At 33.0% G+C, this 21,678-nt stretch overlaps 1 protein-coding gene across 3 annotated transcripts in view; it reads left to right on the top strand.

Moving 5' to 3' along the window:
- The window catches only part of LOC137931877 (homeobox protein 5-like), a 72,313-nt gene that overhangs the window by 26,933 nt on the left and 23,702 nt on the right, over nt 1-21,678 (top strand). For all 3 annotated transcript variants that reach the window (XM_068775390.1, XM_068775391.1, XM_068775392.1), the window contains exon 2: nt 4,552-4,675. In XM_068775390.1, coding sequence (XP_068631491.1) covers nt 4,552-4,675 — 124 coding nt within the window. The remainder of the gene's footprint in view (nt 1-4,551; nt 4,676-21,678) is intronic.

Consider the following 21,678-nt stretch of genomic DNA (forward strand, 5'->3'; position numbering starts at 1 on the left):
ATAATTAATAACGTAGTGATTTTACAGTAAGAAAAGGCGTTTTTAAAATTCTGATCCTGCATTTTAAAATAAATCATTTTTTACTATCTGTCCGTAAAGACTATGTACTACCGAAAGTTATTGACATTTGTCAGCTATACTTTCACCCCTCTGTTATACAGATTATTTCTAATAATTTTGTATTAGAAAAAAGTATTTTCTTATATTACAGTTTATTTATAATAAGGTGTAACATGTAGGTTAATCAGAATCAGTTCGGTTTGCCGCGATAGAAGTGCGGAGTAACAAATCTAAATGCAATCTCTTTATTTTACTTTTTTTTACACTTGGTCCTATGGTGTACTTAATGCTTTAATCTTTCTAACAGTCAATCTAGAGTAGTACAGAGATAAAGGTGGATGTGTAAATAAATGTAATGAAGAATAATACAAAACATAAAATACTATATACTGCACTTGCTGTCGTCCGCCCGCCTCGCGTGGCCCACATCGGTGTAATTTCATAAAATCCATTTTTAATTGATCTTTACTCTGCAAAAGGAATATTTCTATTAAATTTCAAGTCTCTAAACCTTATAGTTCTAGAGACATAGATATAAAGAGAGATGAGTCAATACATAGGTAGAATATATCATCTGTTGAATATATATGTATAATAGATACTCTAAGTATTATCCACAAAAAATAGTTCGTTAAGAGTTTTATTCGAAATGTTATTGGAAAACCAACGTGAAGAAATGTAATTAGTTGATACAATTCGTTTATTATATCTTTTGATATGCATACAAAAAGTACAATGAAATTCAATTAGATTTAGAATTGTGCGATAGCGAAAGCAATCGTCATCTCGCATCGTCTGCGCTGGCCCGGCGCCAAAGTATTTTACCCATCGTACAATGGTCGCTCGCGATCACAGGAAACGAGATCAATCACTGAACGCCCGCCGATATTACCTGTCGCCAAACGCCGCCACATTTATTTATACGCGAGGTGGATTCTAACATCGGACATGTTATGAATGTAAGTACTGACACCTTTGCGTTGTAAGTTCTTAAGCTGTAACAATTTCATTGATTTTATATTTGTATTGCATTTATTTTTCTGTCGTTAATTTCGTCATTGCCACACTTTTAGACTAACTATTCCTATGTCGACACATCCATCTTATCTTACACGTTTTCAAGAGAAACTAGAGACTTTTTGAAGACCTTACTAAATAATAATCATTTGGATCCTATTCCAACTTCTTCATTCAAATGTGTTCGTCTGTAAGTAATAATATCAGATTATAATTATCTTGAATAACTTTAAAATTATGTATGTAACGCCTTCGAAATATTTACTCAAATTAATACTCATCAAAATAATTACTGTAGATAATTGAAATTTCTTTTTTAAGTTTCAACTGTATGCTAAGCAGTTTTATAATCATCGATGATTTATTAGAAGTTCGACTGGAATTATTGCACCACGCGTTACGTGCAGCTCACCACTTAACATGCAATAATAACCATTTCATTTTCGACTATCTATTCTAAAGCAATTAAGAGCCTTTATAAAATAATTCACTGTACTATCTCTTTTAATACAAAGATTCCTTTGAAATTATACGAGAAATGTTAGACGTAGGAGTTTTGAAATCTTTCTAGTATGAATAAGGATAAAGCTTCGGTTTATTACTCAATACAACAGGAACGTGCGGCGGTAGGCACAGATTCCATGAAATTATCGAACTGACTCATGCGTTCTTAACGTTTTCACTTCCTTATTTGTCACGCCAAAAGTCGCATATCCGAAAGCCTTTCAGACCCTGTAATCGAGGAGTATGTGTATGAAATTTTTAATAAAAGATCGGTTTAATATAAATGTTATATTTTTTATCTATAAGATTTTTAAAATTAGGATTTCCACATTTACTATTTGTCCCTGCAAACTTTAAACTGCCAGCGGTTATTAGCCTGTTGCCTTGCAACATAAAAAATGAATTCATATAACCCTGGGTGATTCTAAATAGTTGTAAAAGTTTTAAAGCATTTCGCTGGCAAATAAGCTTATACATTTACCTTTAAAGTTTTAACATCTATAACCAATCACTCTGTATAGTTACCAAGTAGCTTTCAAGAATCACTGTAACTATAGTTTGAATCGGTTAATGTCATGCAAGCGACATGCTACTAGTAAAGATCAAAGCGACATGACGACAGGAATAATTCGTTGTTAGGCTTGGCTGATTGAGTTAATATCTGTTGTGTTGGCCTCCGAATTTATCTCCGTCATGCACGGGCTGGTATTAATTACACGATGGATTGATTGAATGATTTGTAAAAGTTCTAAATCGAAATTATTTTATTACTTACTGCAATATGTTTAAGGTTATTGATAGCAAAACGGGAAGTAGTAGGATAGTATTGTAGTGTAGTGGGCGTGCAAGGTGTGAAAGGGTTCGCGTGTTAAATAATTGATGCCGCCAGCTGCCTTTGCACAGGCCCCTTTAAAACTTTATGTGATTGTAAAAAGCGAAAATTTCGCCCGTACTGTACAAACACCCCGCAGTGGTCAAAGCCACAGAACCCCAGGGCATGAATAAAGGAAAATAAAAAAAAATATTTTTTGCGGTTGCGGCTTACCTTTGCGGAGTGTACCAGACTGTGAACAATCACCGCGAATTATCATGTGGAGCGTTTATGAAAGAGGTTGTTTGTAAAGCAAATCGAGGTGTAATAATGTCAGAGCGGTGTGCAGCTCTGTCCTCGTGAACAGATCGTTTTGTTTGCTAAATATTCTCAATGGTTCATCAATCTGTGTGGCTATATCTTGTTATTACATCTAGGATATCATTAGAAAGTTGTATTGTATGTTTAACATGTTTTATTTTTAGTAATAATTATACTCAACTGTTAAGTATTTTCTTAATAAAACACATACTTTGTGACATTGTTGCACGATTTTGAATATTTGTATCAAGAATTAAACCTTCCTTCAAGTTTCGTTTACATTCAAATAGTACGGATGTTTTTTATTTATTACATGACAAATAATAATAGTTTCAATCAATATTTTTATAAACCACCACATATAGACCTGTGTTACACAACACAGGGTCCCTATCTGTAAACAGTAAGTAAACGTATTAATTTCATTTAGAAATATATCAATAACAGGAAATAAATTTAAATAAGAAAACAACTTAGAATTGATTATAAATGTGTGGGCGCATGCAGTGTGCGTTTTATAATTTGCAAACGCTGCTTTAACGAGTGAAGTCAATTAAGACGAATAGGAACTAAATATTGTTTGACCGACGGTTGCAGTAATTAACATGAATCAGACGAGAGAGGCTGCACGGTTGACTAGAAGCTTGTGGCGATCGGCTCTCACCGGGCGGCGTTCACACGAATCACTGCACAGCGCCCCTGTCAGTGCACACAGCTAACTAACCGGCGAGCTCGATCATTGCTCATGAAGTGTGCACGCCGGTTGTATAATCTTTAATGTTATTTGTTGCTCGCAATCGGTAAACTGTAACGCTTTACTTACCGTTGATTTGCAGTTTACTTTAGATTTACTTTCAAATGTGTATTAATGCGTTTAGCGAACTATGTGACCAGATAATAAAATGATGTTAAACTATTTAATTATTTCATGTACGAACTTTATTAGTGTAGTGTTCACTTATCCCGTACATTTTAATTGTAAATATTGAAATGTTCAGACTTCAAAGTCTGAACACAGTTTTTAAAACACTGGATACATTTTTAACTTTTTATTTATAATTAAATTTAATATGAAAATTACCTTATCTCTGTTCATCATATGAATGTATACGGTATATATACTTCTTATATTCTTGTCTTATATTATAACCAGTAGAAGCAGTAAGAGTACGTAGTATTTATAAAGTCTGGTGTTTCTTAAATCTGCACTTAAAAATGGCACTACGTTGTAATCTCAAGGCCGTGTAGCATTTACAATCATATGTACTCTTTTTCCGTCTCTTCACTTTTTTACCTCATTTTTTTTTCATTGAAAAGCGTTGATTTGATTAATCATTAATATAAAAAATGCTGCAAAGGTTTATCACTGTTTATCACTTCTAAATTAAAAATACAAATTCAAAAATTCCATATTCAACATAGAATGGATTACGTTTCTTATTAAACTAAAGGTTAGTCTACCACCTGTTCAGATGAAAAATGATGACCTGAGAATAACCTAAACAAACTGCGAGACTACTATATATTTTTAAAAGAATACAAAATTACTTATTTGATTAATATTGAAATAGCCTGGAAGCGAACACATCGTTCGATTCATTTTTTATATTGTGTTAACCATTAGCACAGTCCTATGATATATTTTTATGTAGCAATAGAAGCTTTTCTCACATTATTTGATTTTTAATGTAAAATATTAATATGAGTATTATCTTTTTAATTAAAAAATTAGACCGTTCTGCAATTAAGATTACAAAGTATATGCTAATATATTGCATATATAAAGGAATAAAGTATTAATTACGTAATATCGTAATGACCTAGTTATTTTTTTTCAGCCCCAGCGGTTCAGTGCTGAGCACCCTCCCACAACTCCGGGAGTACCTTCAAACGGCTGGGACGTGCAAATGTGGTCTACCCTGTCCTTTAAGACCGGAGACCGCGTTCAACTTTGATCCAAAGGTAAGAAGTGCAAAGTATCGAGGGTTGTTAATTCATTTGCTCGTTATTTGTGCACAGGTAAATTCAGGTAATTCTGTCTATTCACAGGCTTACAGAATTACTACTGTTTATGACCATCCTTATTTCAACGGTAGAACATACACTGCTGTAAATGAAACTACAAATATTATTATAAAAATTCTAAAACACAGTAAACTATGTCAAGTACAAAAATAAATCTTTCTGGAGTTATTATTTATAAAGAGAGGCTTTACATAGACCTTGATGAAAATACTTATAACGCTATAACTGCAACTACTCCTAATTCAACATCAACAACCGTCAGACATCGGCTGCGGGGATCGGCAGCCACCTGTTAGATTTTCAACAGAATCGGTTTGAAGCGGACTGCATCCAGCATTCTCGGACTAGCATTATTAACAAGGTCATCATCCACCTTGTGTGTGGATGTCTTACGTAGCGCTTTCCAGCTCGTGGCCTTGTGGCCTGCCCATTGCCACTTCAAGGTGTCATAGTCGCTCCTAACTAGAAGATTCATACATAGAAAGAATGTCTCGTTGCAATGAAGGAGGCAAGGCTCATCTCGCCGCTCAAATCCCACGGCGCGCGAAAGACAACCGAATCAATTTTAAAATGCGCCACCTTCGTGTGTGTTTGCGGCGTAGTGCCACACTCACCGGTGACTCCAACCGATTCTCTCCCAACCTCGATATCGATTTAGCTAAAATGTCTTCGGAGAAAAGAATCACACCTTTCTCCGAAAACCGAGTATATAACAGTTAGTCAATACAAAATGTCAGGCGATGCTTCTGACGTAGAATTCTTATTATTTATTACCTCGCGGATTTGGAATCCGCGAGCCCTGGGTCCGAAGAAGCTGTAAAAGCCAGAACGGTTAACAGCCTGCAGCACCAATCGTATATAGCCACATGTAACTTTAAATAACGTAGGTGATTCACAATGTATGTGCAAAAATTAGCCGAAAAGATTTATAAAAAAGCCTAAACAAAAGCACTGAAATTATTATATATTGTAACATTCACCAGCGTTTATACGTTTTAAACTCGCCGCCGAATGAACTTTATAGTAAAAATCAATACGCACTTGTTCGGATTCAACGATAAAACGGAGTAAAATATGTGATTTAGTTTTATACATATTTATGAGTGCTTGATAGAACATCAGACAGTCAGTATACTTTTAAAAAGAAAAATAGTTTTACCGAATGCTGTGGCAAGTTTAAATAGTTAGGTTTTATTATATGTAATGACGACGTTCCATTGTTATTCGTAATATACTATCTGTTCAGTTGACATGCGTTTATTAAAATAAGAACGAAATTTTATAGGCAATACATTATTACTCATTGGTTTGTTACAATTATTATAATTATGTATATGTTCATCCATCTGATCCTATTGGATATTTATGTGAGTCCTTTGTCCAACAGCGACGTCCTGCGGCTGAAATAATGATGATGATTAATATAAAAGAAACAAGAAAGAATCAAGCATCCTTTATAAATGTTTATTTATTAGTAAACCTATGTGATTCGTTTTTGTAATCGATGCAATGAATTTTCTTTCACCGTTTTTTTATTATACTTGAATTTTTATATCGTTTTTTGCTTATCTGCAAATTGGTTGTACCTAGAGGGGCCCACGTGTCGTCAATAACAAGAGGAGTATTGTACGGACGCTGCAACAGCTTTACTCCCAAGGGCTTCTTTTAGGGTGACCATATTATGGATATAAAACAGTCGTATAAAATACAATTGGTTCTAATCTTAAATTTCTTGATAAAATGTTATTACCTTTTTATTAGGATGTTTGCGGTTGTAGTTACTGAAATATTCTCTATTACTAATTTTAAAATATAATGTCATTTATGTCTGTATTTGTGTAATGCCGAAAACACGCACCAAAATAGTAAACAGATTATCAGAATTTATCACAAAAATTTCATACAGTGTTTTCGAAAAGGTTTGCTTTCTAATTATATTCCATTGTTATAACTTCTTCGGCTATTTTGTAATAACAATGAAGGGCTAATAAGTTAGTTCTATGCCAAGATTTATTTTCTTTGTTATTTTAAATTAGTAGTTTCTCATAAATTTAATTTTGTAATTTCTCTTAAATCATTATGAGCGATTCAAATAGCTCACAAATATTTTGTACATCAAAAGATAGTATATTAGTAGAAAAATATAAGAGATTAATGCAACTGGGTGGCATCCTGTTATTATATATAGTAGTATGGCGACCCTCGTGATACATAGTTATACGGTACACATGAACGTTGCCTAACAAGTGAATCGTTATAGTGTGCCCCACTTTACTTTAACCCGTGTTTACAATGATCTCACTGTGCAGCCCGTCGGTTGGCGCGCTTTATTTACTCGCCTAAGCTACAATAATCGTACATCAATGTGTTCGTAATGTATAAACGCTTTTGTTGCTGTTTGTCTGGTGACGATCTCACCTATTCGCCTTTCTTTATTACCCGCTTCAATAATTATGATATAGTCAACATTATGGACAGTCCAATTTTATGTTAAGTCATTAATAGAAAAGTGAACTTGATTTAGTTCTGGACCGAAGCCAGCAAGAGCAGATGTTTGTCCTTTGTCTTTGCCTTTTTGTCATATTGATGTGTTCTTTGTGTCCGTCCATTCCTTATAACTTACCGAATGTTGATGAATCTCTTTACATGGCCTTCTTTGTATTACTTTGCTTCAGAAGCATAAACGTAATTGCGAGGTAATATACTATTATTAAATTCTATAATGCCAATAAATAGAACCAAAAATAAAATATTACGTTTACCTATATAATTACGTATTACGTTACATTTGACGTATTACATTTGACGTATTACATTTGACTTTCATGTTACTTCTATGAATAATATACATCGCTTTTGTCAACACGTTTATTTAATCAAAACAAGAAGTGATGTACACGTACAAAGAATTTTACAAAAGCTCGCACTGGATCTGTGCGCTACAGAATTGCAACCACAAAGCGTTGAAATATGCTTTTAAATGCGGTTCTATCCGTCTGTATAATTCAATAAAGGTGAGACTCGTCGGGTAACAGTTGTGCGACGGACAAGTTAATTCTGTCAAAGCTCACAGCGACCTCGCCTTGCCTTTGTGCGCACTTGAAATGTACAAATTGCATCGCGGCCCGCTGGAGGGAGGTCGGTGCACTCGTCTCCTGTCCCTCCCCCCTGCCCTCTCTCATCGATTCCTCTTTGTCCCGAGCATTCGTCTTGAGATGCACTTGGTCTCGGCGAGATCTCGATTTCACATTCACTGTGAGCGGTGCATCGATCCACTCGTATCTTTGCCGTTGTCGACGATGGATGAGATTCCATAGACCTAACTAGTTCTCGAGCGTCGCCGTGATCCGGACGGGACTTGAATAAGAAATAATGTTATTCGCCCGCCACGCCGTTTCATTATGATGTATTTATAAACTATTGTTGAGGAACTACGAGATGCGAACGTACATTCATGTATATTATTTTGGCATTTACTTTGTTCACTGCTGGAATGCAAATCAGCGTAACTTTCGGTAATCTTTTTTTTTTGGGAGAAAAAGTACTAAAGTATAGGGAATATTAAATTGTTCTATCGTAATATTTCAGAACAAAATGCGATAATTTTTTCTCGTTCCTGCTTTTTAATTAATAGAATTTTACATTTTGTATTATGTCAAATGACTTTTGCTGTCGATGGACAACCTGTGTACACGTAACTATAAAGAAAAATTACATTCGCTCTCCATATCATATTAAAAGAACTTTATTATAATTGTAAAGAAATCTTTCTTACAGATCCGAACGCGTATTTTGAACCATTAACAATCCTTTGTCATCAAATTTTAGGTATTTCGTGAAGTATGACGATGTAGCGTGGCTTTTCGCTCGTGTTCACCGACTTTAATTAATGATCACCTTAGTCATCCTCTACAGAGTAAATAAGTAAACACTTAATAATTTCAAAGATTATACAAGGTTTTTTTTAAAGTATTACGAACATACTCAGAAATTATTTGTATTCGTTAATATTGTTTGGGATTTGTTATTTTACGATACGTATACGTATTGTAATATATTTTTCAACTGATTTAAACGACTAACAGGTATTTTATTGTTTGATATGAATATATTATCAATACCTCAACTAAATTAGGTTTGTTCTGCATTCCGTTTGTATCTATTTTTTTCGTAGTCAATTTTAATATTTATGGATATTTAATACATTGTTAAAATAATGAAAGATGTTTGTAAGGATACAAAATACGAGCATAAACGTGCAATGAACCTGTTTATATCTATTGATCGCTGAATCAAAACTTATTTATGTATAATTTATAAGGTGTATTAAATGGGAACATTGCTAATAGTTTATTTCAAATAAAATTCACAAACATAATTAGCACCATTTCACTTTTAGTTTCTCTATAATTGCTTCGTTTTAGGTTACGATTTCGAAATGGACATTCGCACGTCGCGGGCGACGTTATAACGACCACTGTTATAGCATATCTAACATTAAATCGATCGAATTGTAAATTAATCACGTTTATAACTCCGAAACTCGTTTCACGCTCATCAAGGTTAACTGAATAGACAGGCGCTTGGTTCGTGAGTGTGCTGCTGGTTTTTGCCCGCGGATTCGCTGTCGTGGAATGGTATTACTGTCAGATAGTTCGTGCGACTATAACTTACGTATCTGTCTAGATAATATTAGTTCTTATGTAAAGGTAAATTAATTTTGTTCTATATTTCTTTCATTTTCTCTTTAAAAAAGTAGATTCGTGTACTGTTATAGCTTCTTTTCTACTTCACAAACATTTCGTATATAGAAAAGTGCTCAAGAAAATATCAAAATTTTTTGTAATACATAGGCAATGTAAGAAGAAAATAATTAATCACTCGTAGATACTTAACAAAACCGTATCAATTTCTCGTTTTAAATCAAACTTGCAAAATACGTTTGATAATCTCGAAAAGCCTTGGTTAAGATAGGAAGTATAATTAGTAAACATTGTTCAATACATGAAAGTAACATTTGTAAACTTAATAAATGTATACATTCATAAATAAAATATAAATAGTGGTAATATTAACATTTTGCTGGCAACATGCAATGTAATTAATTTGCTAGCAACATTGTTAGTTTTGTTTTCCTTGACCAATGATCAGGTTGGTACCTATGTACATTTTTATTACTAAAGTTATAAATTGGTTAAAGTTGTCCTGACAGCTTTCTTTAAGTTTGTTTTGGTCCTTTGAGTCCGATATGAACCAGCGACCTTCGGATCAAAACAAATAACATTTATTGTAAGCAAATATTGAAATGAAATTAAAGATTAGATAGATAGATTATATTACTTTTATTTAATATTTTTGATACGATTTTGCAGTTTTATTATACCAGTTTCTAAAAGTAGATAGCAAGTAATAAATTATAGTTAATAGTCGAAATCGAATTTACGATTTGACGTTTTAAATGGCATCTGTTTTGATCTAATTTAAGCTTTAGTTTAAAGTTTTAGATAAGTTTTTTTATAGTAAACGTTTGACTTATAGCATCTTATAAATTCATAATAGGGTAAAACGTCGTTATCATATAAACCGGACAGTATACTTCTGTACTAATGATGTATTATAAATATTAGTTGTATGCATATAAAGTTGTGCTTAAAAAAATTACTAGGGATGGTAAGGCTATCTATCAGTCGTCCTTACTGCGAATTTGAAATCTATGCCTCCGGATGAATGAGCATAAATAGACTTACATCAAGTTTCAATTTAAATGGCCCAACCTAAGATCAGCGTGTGTAAATGTTTGACAATTACTTTCTGAGGCTCATGGTCACTTTATTATTTAGTTCTGTTCATACATAACTGGTATGTTCTCCCACATTTATTTCTACCTCTGTACTAATTCTTTATTATGTATTTGATAATGATCATATACATCCGTTATCCACTTTTCTTGTAGTTTATCAATTCTTTTGTAATCTGTGATCTGTATGAAAGTACATTTCAAAAATCTGATTGATTTAAAGATTAGAGATTTAAAAGGAAGTCTCTCTCTCTCCTGCGCGTTAATTATCCCATCTGATCATGGGGTCTGCTTTCCTTATCCTTTTTCTCCACTTCGCGCGATTGGATACGTCGTTCGCGAAAACTTTGCAGGCAGTCATGTCTTTCGCTATGGTATCTGCCCATCTTGTTTTCGGTCTTCCTCTTCTTCTGGACCCAGAAATGTTTAGATCCATAGCGACATTCCCGATGTATTCAGGAGATCCCTTTACGTGGCCGCACCGACTAAGCCGACTCTCTTGTAGCTTATCCACGATATCACGTATCCCGAGGCAACCGCGAGCCTCGTTAATCCGCACATCCACCGAAGCATCTTCATTTCGGCGACTTGGACTGAAGGGAAAAATTATTAAAGAAAGTAATAGACAATAATCTGTGGGTTGTTTAAAAACCAAGATGGGTGAAGTAAAACAGAGCATCCAAGCTAAAAAGTATCCGCGTCTAGTACCACATTGCCGCGTATTGTCGCTTAAATATTAACGTTTTTGTGATTTGGCGCAAGATACTTTTCGGAAAGTTTTCCGTGTATTTTTGCACTATTTCAAAAATATTTACACACAGTGCATACATTAATATCTTTTTGCTATGTAATCCTAGCAATTTAACCCTGTAGAGGTTGATATTTAACTGACTAGTGTCGTTTCGGAACGATTTTTATAATCAATGGATCTTTCAACATACGATAAAATATTATTTAATCTGAAATACTAAAAGCAAATTTGTTTTTTATATGAAATTACTTCTTTGATAGTGCTTTTCAGTCAATGACTTCCACTAGGTGGAGAATAACTAATATAATGTATAACCATTCTAGTATTTCTATTTATGATTTTCGTGAATAATGCTACATACAATATTTCTTTTTAATAGGTTGTCTTTAAAGTTACCTTACCGATACCAATTTTAGATTTAAATTTCTACGCGTATTCATATATTGTAATTTCGCAACAAAATTGTGGCTGCACGATAATTAGTCATTTATTGTAACAAATTTGAACTTGCCTTAGAGCTATTGCCTTCCTCAAATCTTCGATGCGTTACATATCGACTTCACAAGTTTTGGCAGTACATTTAGTCAGGCGTTTAAGGGCCTTGCGTCATAGAAAGCAGTAGAAATATTAAGTGAACCTTCAAATAAGAAATTCGCTGATACGGTAAAAATTAAAAGAGATTTTTTTTATTAACTCTAATTTGTATCGCTAGTGTTTTTTTTACAATATTTTTTACGATTTTACTAAACGCAGACAGTTGGGAGAGGGTTGCCGCTATTTGATTTGATACGGATCTTTCTTCTACCAGCTGCGAGGCACGACAGCGTTGTATACTTATTTACAATTTTTCTTACACAATTTTCACTTATGCGTAGAGACACCTAAAATTTATATATATTAAAATACAATTTGGACGTTTTACTCAATTATATATTAGTACAAGTCGCAATAAAAAGAGATTATAAACGATTTTATTCGAGCCCAGCGGAATGATCCGTTGAAGTGGCAAGTAAGGTGCAAAACAGATGGTCACTGTTGACTTAAGATTCTGGAGTGGAGACGTAAGGACAGATGACATCGTTGAGGTCGTCGGATGATGCTGGATACAGTACGCTTCCAACAGTTCCGGGTATTGGAAATTTACGGTGAGGCCCATGTCCAACAGTGGATACCCTATGGCTTAAGTGCTGATGAGCGATGTTATGTATTGAAAGTTGAAGGATTATCATTAGACTTTAATTGTACGAGTAAGTTAAAATATTAATTTGTGCATTAATTCTCTGGACTGTCAACATGATCCAATTGATCAACAATTGAAAAACAATTTGATTTATCTGAAAAAGTAGTATTTATGTACGTACGTCGTAGTAAGCAAAAATGTAACGTTTTATTTGTCTACATATTAAGTTGTAACGTAGGAACCTTGTCTGCTACGTAATACCGACGCCATCAGCCAGGCGGAACTAACGATCTCTACAATAAATAATAAGTAACAGCGGCCCACGGACGTTATATTGCACGGACGGCCTCCTCCCACTACCAGACGGATTATAGAGCTCTCAAATTCTTAACTAATTGAACCAATCGAAAGTTTCTTTAAAATGCAGCAATTGTACATTGGTTTGATGTTTAAGATTTCATCGAATGTAGTTCAGTCTAGTCATATTTGCTGTACACTAATTTTATCTGTAGTACAGGGCTGTTTACTATCACTGTTTTTTTTTTGGTTAAGAAGAATCGTCGTAATTATTGATAAAGCGTGAGAATTATTTTCCACTGTCTAATAGGGTGTGAGCTGTAAACAAAATAATTTTTAGTTTAATCATAATTTTAAATGATTAATCAAGTGTTTGGATAATTGTTCTGCATGTAAGGCAATCGTTTATTGCCACTGTTTGTGTGCTGTTTTAGTTTGTTTAGAAATTGTTGTATCTTTATCAGCGGTTAGGATCTAAGTATTATAACTCCGAAATTTCCAGGGATTTATTTTAACTATCTTTCAATTATTAGAATATTGTAATAGGTTAGTTGAGCTATGTTAATAAGAGATGGCATTTATCACTATTTTAGACAGAGATCCGTTATGCATTACTTAAACCGAAGTCCGAAAAATTTATAATACGATGTTTACCGCAATGCGTTATTTTATTATTTCAACAACGAACATTATCTTTTATTAATAATACGATTTCCATAACATCGGTTCCAAAATTACCTGGTTGAAATAAAATACGACAACTTTTAATTTATTCACCACATTTTTAGTAATAAACACACTAACGCATTTAACCGTAATTAACTTAAATAAAGAACGTATCCGATAGTGGCGCGTGTTACTTGTCATGCATCAGTTAAGGTGAAATAAAGGTTTTTTGTTTAATGAAATTATAAAATATGGCGTAACAGATGTATTCAATGGTGTAACGAGGTAATATATTTAAAATGTTTTTAACTTTCTGGTATGACTGCATTAGTTAAGTTTTTTTGCTATTTTTTAATTAACACTTAATTTAACAGAAATAGTTTTCTGTGACACAAAGACTTGAAACACGTTTTAAATAAAGTTAATATATTGTCTGTTTATTATTAGATTTAAGGATTGTTTTTAAAAGGTAGCTAGTAATTTTCATTTTATTAGGTTATATTTAATAAAGAAATTTAATGAAGTGTAAGGATATGTTAAATCTTTAAAGGTTTGATGAGTGGTGAAATGATTACCTCGTCCACGAGTTGTTTTACTTCGCCCGAAATTTAAACAAAATGGCGACAGTAGCTTTGAAGATTTCATTGGTGTCGTATGACTGTATACAAAGTGATTGGTTATAAGCCTAAATATTTTACACCAATTTTCAATCTCTCTGAATAAAGTGATCACTCTAAATTACATAATTTTTTTCTATTCGAATATAACGATAACTTGTTGTTGTTGAAAATCTGCAAGGACTGATAAAAAACAATTTTTAATTTCAATATGTATAATCCGAATTTTGAAAATTCTTTTTCTTACTTAATTACTTTATTTATTATTTCTAAAATCATTGATGTTTGGATATGTTTTACCATATATTAAAGGTAAGCAAATAAGTTATACATTCACTGCTTCAAACTTTTAACCTTATTACAAATTATTTAATATATTTGACTCTAAGTAAAGCTCTGTAATGAAAATAATACTCAACGAAAGACAGAAGACTTGATATTCATAAAAAAACATAAGCAAAGGTTAAAATGGCACGCGAATCAAAACGAAAGGATCTCACATTGTTGCCACGTGACTTCATTGTTTCGACTTTCGCAGAACAAAGGTGCGAAACTTCCGCGTGGCAACTCTGTAAATGACATTTAAACTCGCAGCCGGTTTCGATTATCTGTATATCGATCCACAGTTTATTTTGCTGTATTCAAGACTCAATGACTGATGAAAGAATATCGAACGTTTTCCTTATTATCTTTTTGGTTACAATAAATTAGTTGACATACTTAAATATAATGATTGTTTATTAGATGCGCTGAATGGATTTACAACTAAATAGAAAAATCATTCATAAAATCTTTACCGCAAACATTTTGATTAAATATGTTGTTATTCTTTAGTTGCCCTTATTCATTGCAATAATGTAATATTAATTATCATTCACTATCAAAATAAACATGTTCAAAATCATACGTTAAAGGTGGGTCGCACTGTGTTAATATTTTAATTAAAGAGAGTAATATATATGTGCGTGCATTTTTAAATAAAAATGAACATGCACACAGACTCACACACGTTCACACACATATATTCAATAATCAAAAGCAAACGCATTATGCCTTTTTTCTGTTTTTTTTTCTCCTGTATGGTACCTTTTTTCCTGTTTATTTTTTTTTAGAATTTTATTTATTATAGATTATTTGCTTTGTACTTCAAAACTAGAGTAATATTATAACGTGGAAGACATCGCCTTTTGTAATAATGCACTCAATACGAGTGGAGAAACCAGTGCTTGACAAATTATATACCGATATTTTTAAGAACGAAGATTATTATTAATAATTAATATAATATATAACTAGCAATGCAGCATTTCGTGATAATAGTTTCTAATAGTATACGTATGCAGTGCCTAATTCAAATGGCGGCACAAAACAGGCGGTCACCAACAGAATGTGTTGTGAAACGTGCAGCGAGTCGGTTTCTAAGCGCTGGTAACTTTCTCAGTGCGAGGTGAAAGTGGCGACCGCCCGGAGCTGTACGTAACATTCCGGCCTGATAGGAGCCCCGCTTAGAATATTATGTACGAGATTATTGTGCGCCTCGCGATAAATCACAGCCCTTTTACATTCCTTTCCCGGAATACATAGCGGAGCAACGCTTCAAGAACGTCTGTCTTGCTGACCACGATACGATCTTAAACTCCTCGGTACAGCTTTGTCTATTAATTTATAATGTCAAGTGGATATATATTGCGTGCACGATTGCGATTGTGTATATTTAAGTACTCGTCTGAGATTACTTCTGACATTTAATTTTTTACCAAAATGTAGAAAATGTTTTTTTTTGTTAACTTGTCGAACGTTTATTATCTAAAAGATTTAATAAATCATTATTCATTATCATTCCAGGCCTTAGACTAGGCCTCCCCGGAGAGCCCTCGGCTTTCGCTACCTACGAGGTTTTAGGCTAAGTGCCTTCTGCGCTCTTTACATTCGAATACGCGGAATCTGCAAATGCCAGTTGGACAGTAGTGAGAGCGCGAGATCAAAAAAAAAAATCTTCCAATCGCGTTGTCAAGAGTTTTTAACAGGCTATTTTGTCAATTGTATTCGTTTTTTATTATTTTAATAATGTAACTGTCACATGTTTTAAATAATTCACCAGCAATTGTACTCTTAAAAACATAAACAGGAATGCTTACTTAGCTATAAGCTGGCCCTTCTAAATTATAATCAACAAATTTTCTAAACTAAACAATTTGTTAGATAAGTACTTAAAACTTGTTAAGCTGAAGAGAATTCTTATTAAATAGCATCATAATTTAAGACGCTGTTACTTGTAACCTGTTTTGTTAAAGCTCATAAACCTCGGAGCTTGCAGGTTATTTGCATACAATATAGGGAAACACGTCGATTTATTTTTAAGTTGCAGGAAAATTGATTGAAACATGTCATCTACCTAAAATGCATCCCAATAATACGGCATCATCTGACTTTTACGGTAAAAACAACGTTTCAAACGAAGTGGTCCAGACCATACTTGAAATGCCTTTACATTTTTATCTTTACAATGCGTATACGGACGGATGGACAAAAACAGACATTAATTACACTGGTGCCGTTTATAGAGAACGTGTGTTTACTAGTATTCTTTTATAAGAATAAATATAGAATTGCTATTTTTAAGAAGAACACAAGTTTATTATCAACACTTAAACATAATGTGGACATATGTTCTTTTGTTATGATCAGCCAGATGTATTTAAGATTGCTTGTTTAAATATACAGGATGATTGTTTAAAAAGCTTTAAGGGGGTTAATATAACTCATTTGTTGGCAATTATTATATGATACACTCTATCGGGTTTCAGGAATAATAAATTATGCAAAAAAATGTAACAAAATAATAAAGTTTCTAAAATTTGGGTTACTTCATGTTAAAATTAATTATTTTTTAATATATGTCCCCGTAGACTTGGTAGTGTTAAAAAGTTATTAGCCTATGGAATTTCAGTAGAATTCCACTGTGATCACTTTATGGACGTTTATTGGAAATAGGTATTAAATATTTAAAGATTTCTGCTGACATGCAAGTTATACGTTCACTCTTTTAAGGCACACAAAAAAACACTTTGACATATTAATTTAGATAATCTGTGTAGATCAGTTAAATATTGTGCTCAATTCAGTACACATATCAATTGACTATTTATTTTTAGAACCCTGACTCGCTCCGCGTATCGTTGACATATGTGTCAAACATGAAATATTTTTAACCAACTGGTAATTGTTTTTTTTTTTTTACAAAAGTTATCTCAAACCACCAGAGGTATGTGTTCATATTAAATTTGCTAATCATATTTACTCTGACGCTCTCGGGCGCCAAACGACTGCTAACTTTTTATCAAAGAAATTGTACTTGGCTAATAAAGTCTCATGACATACTTGTTTACTCGGTAAAGAAACCTGTTTAAGTTATTGGTTCTTCTTAACTCATTTTCTTTCGTCTTCTTCTTACAACAACTGCACCTTGTGATAATTAATGTCAATATGCATTTATCTCTTGTTATATATATTCTTTGTTGTATAGACATGACGTGAAACATTACAATAACAATATTGAAGTGTTGTTTGTTTTATTACTTTCGGCAATTTCTTATAAACGACCTTTGGATGGATTAAAAACTATTTGTATTTTAAAGAAAAAGAATTATATAGGTTGACTAGGTGAAGGCGTATAAGCTTCAAAGGGATTAATATTTAGCCGTCATTTAATGTATGAAGCACCTTATATAAAATCAATGGCTTTAGAAACAATAGGTAATGTCATGATAATATAGTAAGAAAAAGTATTTTCAAAATAAGGATTACTACACCCCAAAAATAATTATTGTTTATTTTCTTTCGCCAGTTATATATATATATATATATATATATATATATATATGCCATTAATTACTTTGGTGTCATATGTTTGACAGGGACAGACAATTAACGTGGAAAAGTAATTTATTCTGGATTATTTTTTCAGTACACGGAACAGTTTTTCCCAAAACGTAGGTTGAATGATTACAAAAACTAATCACTAGTCACTAAGATTAGTTATTATTAGGAATCCCTGATATTCCCAAAGTAGTCAATATTTGTTTCCTATGAACGGGAACAAACGAAAATTGTCATATTCCGTTTAGTGTAGTTTTCAGTTTTTTGTTTTTATGTGTAATTGTGTGTGTATTATTGGGATTTGAAATAAATGTTCATATACATATATAATTGTCTGAGTCGACGAGGTCTGAAAAGAGGTCTTTGTTTATTTAACACCAGTACTAATTTAAGACTGAAGGTAGGCTACCTGTACATGTATATAACTTGTTACAAGAGTGGCGTATATTTTAGTAGGACATATTGTTGTTATACTTTAAAAAAATCCAATTTAGTATGGGCTTTCCTGTATAAGATAATTCAAAATAAGACTTCTTATTTTTTATTTGCTCGTTTGTAAAGAATTTTGAATAATTTTCTTGTTAGGTAAAAGTTCGGTTGAACTTTCTTAAGGTTTCGCTAAAGCTTATAAATTTTCTTTGCATTTGAAATGTTTCTTCTTGTCCGATTACGAATTGTTTATGTATTAGAACGGGAAGTTACTTTTAAATTAATAAGTAATTTATGCCCCATAAACATACAAGAACTTATAAAATGACCGTATTTCGATATGTTGTTTTATTTTGAATTACATAAATGAGCATCTCTGAAATCGATAACAGACAAAGTTATTTTTAAACACATTAATACTACACACAGTGTATTATTAAATTAATAATATATAAAGTGGACAAATCCATTTAACCTAAATATTATCCATGTTTCCTAATACTTTTTATTAAAAGAAAGTGTAATTTATGTAGAAGTGTAATTTTGTATAATATTAATATCGCTTTAATAAGACAATATAAAGCGTTTCACATAAATACATTTCTAACGTCTTTTACTGAATTATGTACTTAAGTCAATTGTGAACTAGATTTTTTTCGTTGGATAATAATTTTTGTCTTACTAGAATTTATAGATTCCGCGGGGGTAGGGGTAATGAGCCTAGACCTCATTTTAGTCCGAAAGAGCCCTTGAGTCTTGAATATCCGTCTATGGAGCACCCGTCCAAGCTATGCTGGGCAGACGCTCCGTGGATTTACTTGGTGCACGGGCCTTCTAAAGCGGACTCCAATCACTTGCGAATCTTAAGTGTATATAATACATCTGTAAGTGTTTATGGTGTACTTTTAGGAAGATGATGGGCACGATGTTGTAAGAAGTTGCGCGTAATGGAAGTCACAATGTGTACCTAGGTGATAAATGACGTAAGCTTTTCTATTGTTCTTTATTCGGCTCGTATAGCCATTAAATTTTATGAAAACTAAACGATCTGTAGCATTATAGTTAGGTTTAACAAATAATATTGCATTTTTGTAAAGGTGGGTGAAAACAGTGATTTTTATATAAACGTAATATTTCCTGTTAGAACACGATATTGATCACACCATTAAAATTAGTGAAAACCAACGAAGAATTAAAAGCTCCTAGCGATAGCAATTTTTTTTTCAAACAACCGTAAGCTCTTTTTGGTTTAAAACTGGTGTAATTGATACATATATACATATAATATGAGTGCACATTCACTTATACATAAAATGTCATGTAGACGTTAACGTATATTTAGACATAAAGTTATAAATTCGAGACCGAAAGGATCCCTTAATATAAGAGATTACACGCTCAGGTACAAATTATAAAAAGTTTTGTCAGATAATTACATGAGTCAAACCGATTTACGGTTATTTATCAAGTGTACGCCGGAGTCGAGCTTGGAGGCAATGCACGTATCACGCCACAGCGCATTTGGGGGAGGGGTTGGGGGCAGGTGGTCCACACAGGCAGGTTTGGGAGCCAATGTCCACGTTAATTAGTGGCGGGAGAGCGACACTCCGGCGACAAATTGCGCTACATTCATCGCCGCGTGCGAATAAAACGATATTGCGCTCTTGTCCTCGCAAATTGATATACGCTAACGACGCCCTTGTTCCTTCCATGTTAAACGTCCATTAAACAGGTATCTTCCAAACAAATAATCATTCTGCGTATTAATTTTATAAACACATGTTTATTTTTAATCCGGTGAAATAGTTGTATATAGCGGGCCCTGCCACTTTGAACCCGTGGAATCTGCTAATGCCATTTGGACAGCAGAAAGAGTTCAGTACAAAAAATATTGGTATTTATCGATTGCGTAAAGGAAATTAGTATCAATTGCTTTCCGACAGTTCTAATTATTGCAAAAAAAGTCTTGTTAGTACTTCTGTTACTAATTACAACGAACGCAAAAATTGACTACGTCTTCATTTCTAAAAATTAACAGAGAAAGGCTGAATGCGAAAGTTCATCTAAAATAGTAGAAGACGTAAGCTAGAAAACGATGCATTTTGTTTTTCTAAATCATATTAAGTACAATATCGTTAAAAATAAAGAATAATAACGTTTCATGTCATTTATTTTTAAACATTTAAAAACTTAAATGAAATAATAAAAGAAATAACATTAATATGGCGTGAAAATAGCCCCAGGGTTAAGTACATTGTTCCAGACAAGTTCTGATTACATTTTATTGCTATCGATCTATCATTAGTCACTAGAACACAGTATCTATATAAATAGCATTAAATATAAGTTCATAAATGATAAAAATAATATAAGTTAATAAAAGTATCATATTATACGACGTATACAGTGATTGGTTATAGATGTAAAAGCTTTAAAGCGGAAAATGTATAGCTTAGCAAAAAGCTTTGAAGCTTTTACACATATTTACAATCAACCGGTGTGATCACACTGAAATATGTTACATTAATAATTGTTTACAATCTGTCCATGACTCTGTACTGCCGGAAGTTTTTGGACACTATGCCCGTGGCATTCCAATAACCTAAAAATATAACATCATTTTAATATGCAATAATCCGAATTTTATTACTATATTACGTAATTGATTATTTCTAAAACCTATAATTCTGAATAGGCTGTACCTGACGTAAATTGTCGTACACGAGCATACATTCACACTTTTAAAAGCTTTTACATCTTTTAGTTTTAGATTTTGTCAGTTAGTTTTAGATTTGGTTTGTAGAATATTACACTACATAAAATTTAAAGTTATTTGATTTCCCGCTTTTCATAAATCTGCGTCATAGAACTGAGCTAAGCTGTGAACTGCCTGCTATGATGAGAATATAAAGAATTGTTAATGGTTTGTTAAGTAAATAGGTTCGTTTTAATTAGCGCAAAGTCATTAGTTAGTCTGCCACGTTCGATACAATAGCGAGCTCGGGCGTGTCTGTCGCTCCGGTCCGTCGCGTACATCAACTTGATTGCTTTCATATTGGTCGTTGTATTTTATAGGAGGTCAGCAGTTAATGCAGAGTTTTGATTGTATTACAATATGTTGAATTGTAAAGTATGATTAATTACCATTAGGCGAATAATTTTGGGCTACTTCGTCGAACTTACGGTTGCTCGACGAACTATGGAGAGGGTTATGCTCGGGATTTCTCTAACAGATCGGACCAGAAATGAGGAGATCCGTAAACGAACGAAACTAGTGGACATAGTCCAACGGATCGGAAAGTTAAAGTAGCAATAGCTCGCAGA

This window comes from Battus philenor, unplaced genomic scaffold, assembly GCF_028537555.1.
Source record: "Battus philenor isolate CCGP_79_NKW_IND1 unplaced genomic scaffold, ilBatPhil1.0.hap1 SCAF_8, whole genome shotgun sequence".
NCBI classification, from domain to species: Eukaryota; Metazoa; Arthropoda; class Insecta; order Lepidoptera; family Papilionidae; genus Battus; species Battus philenor.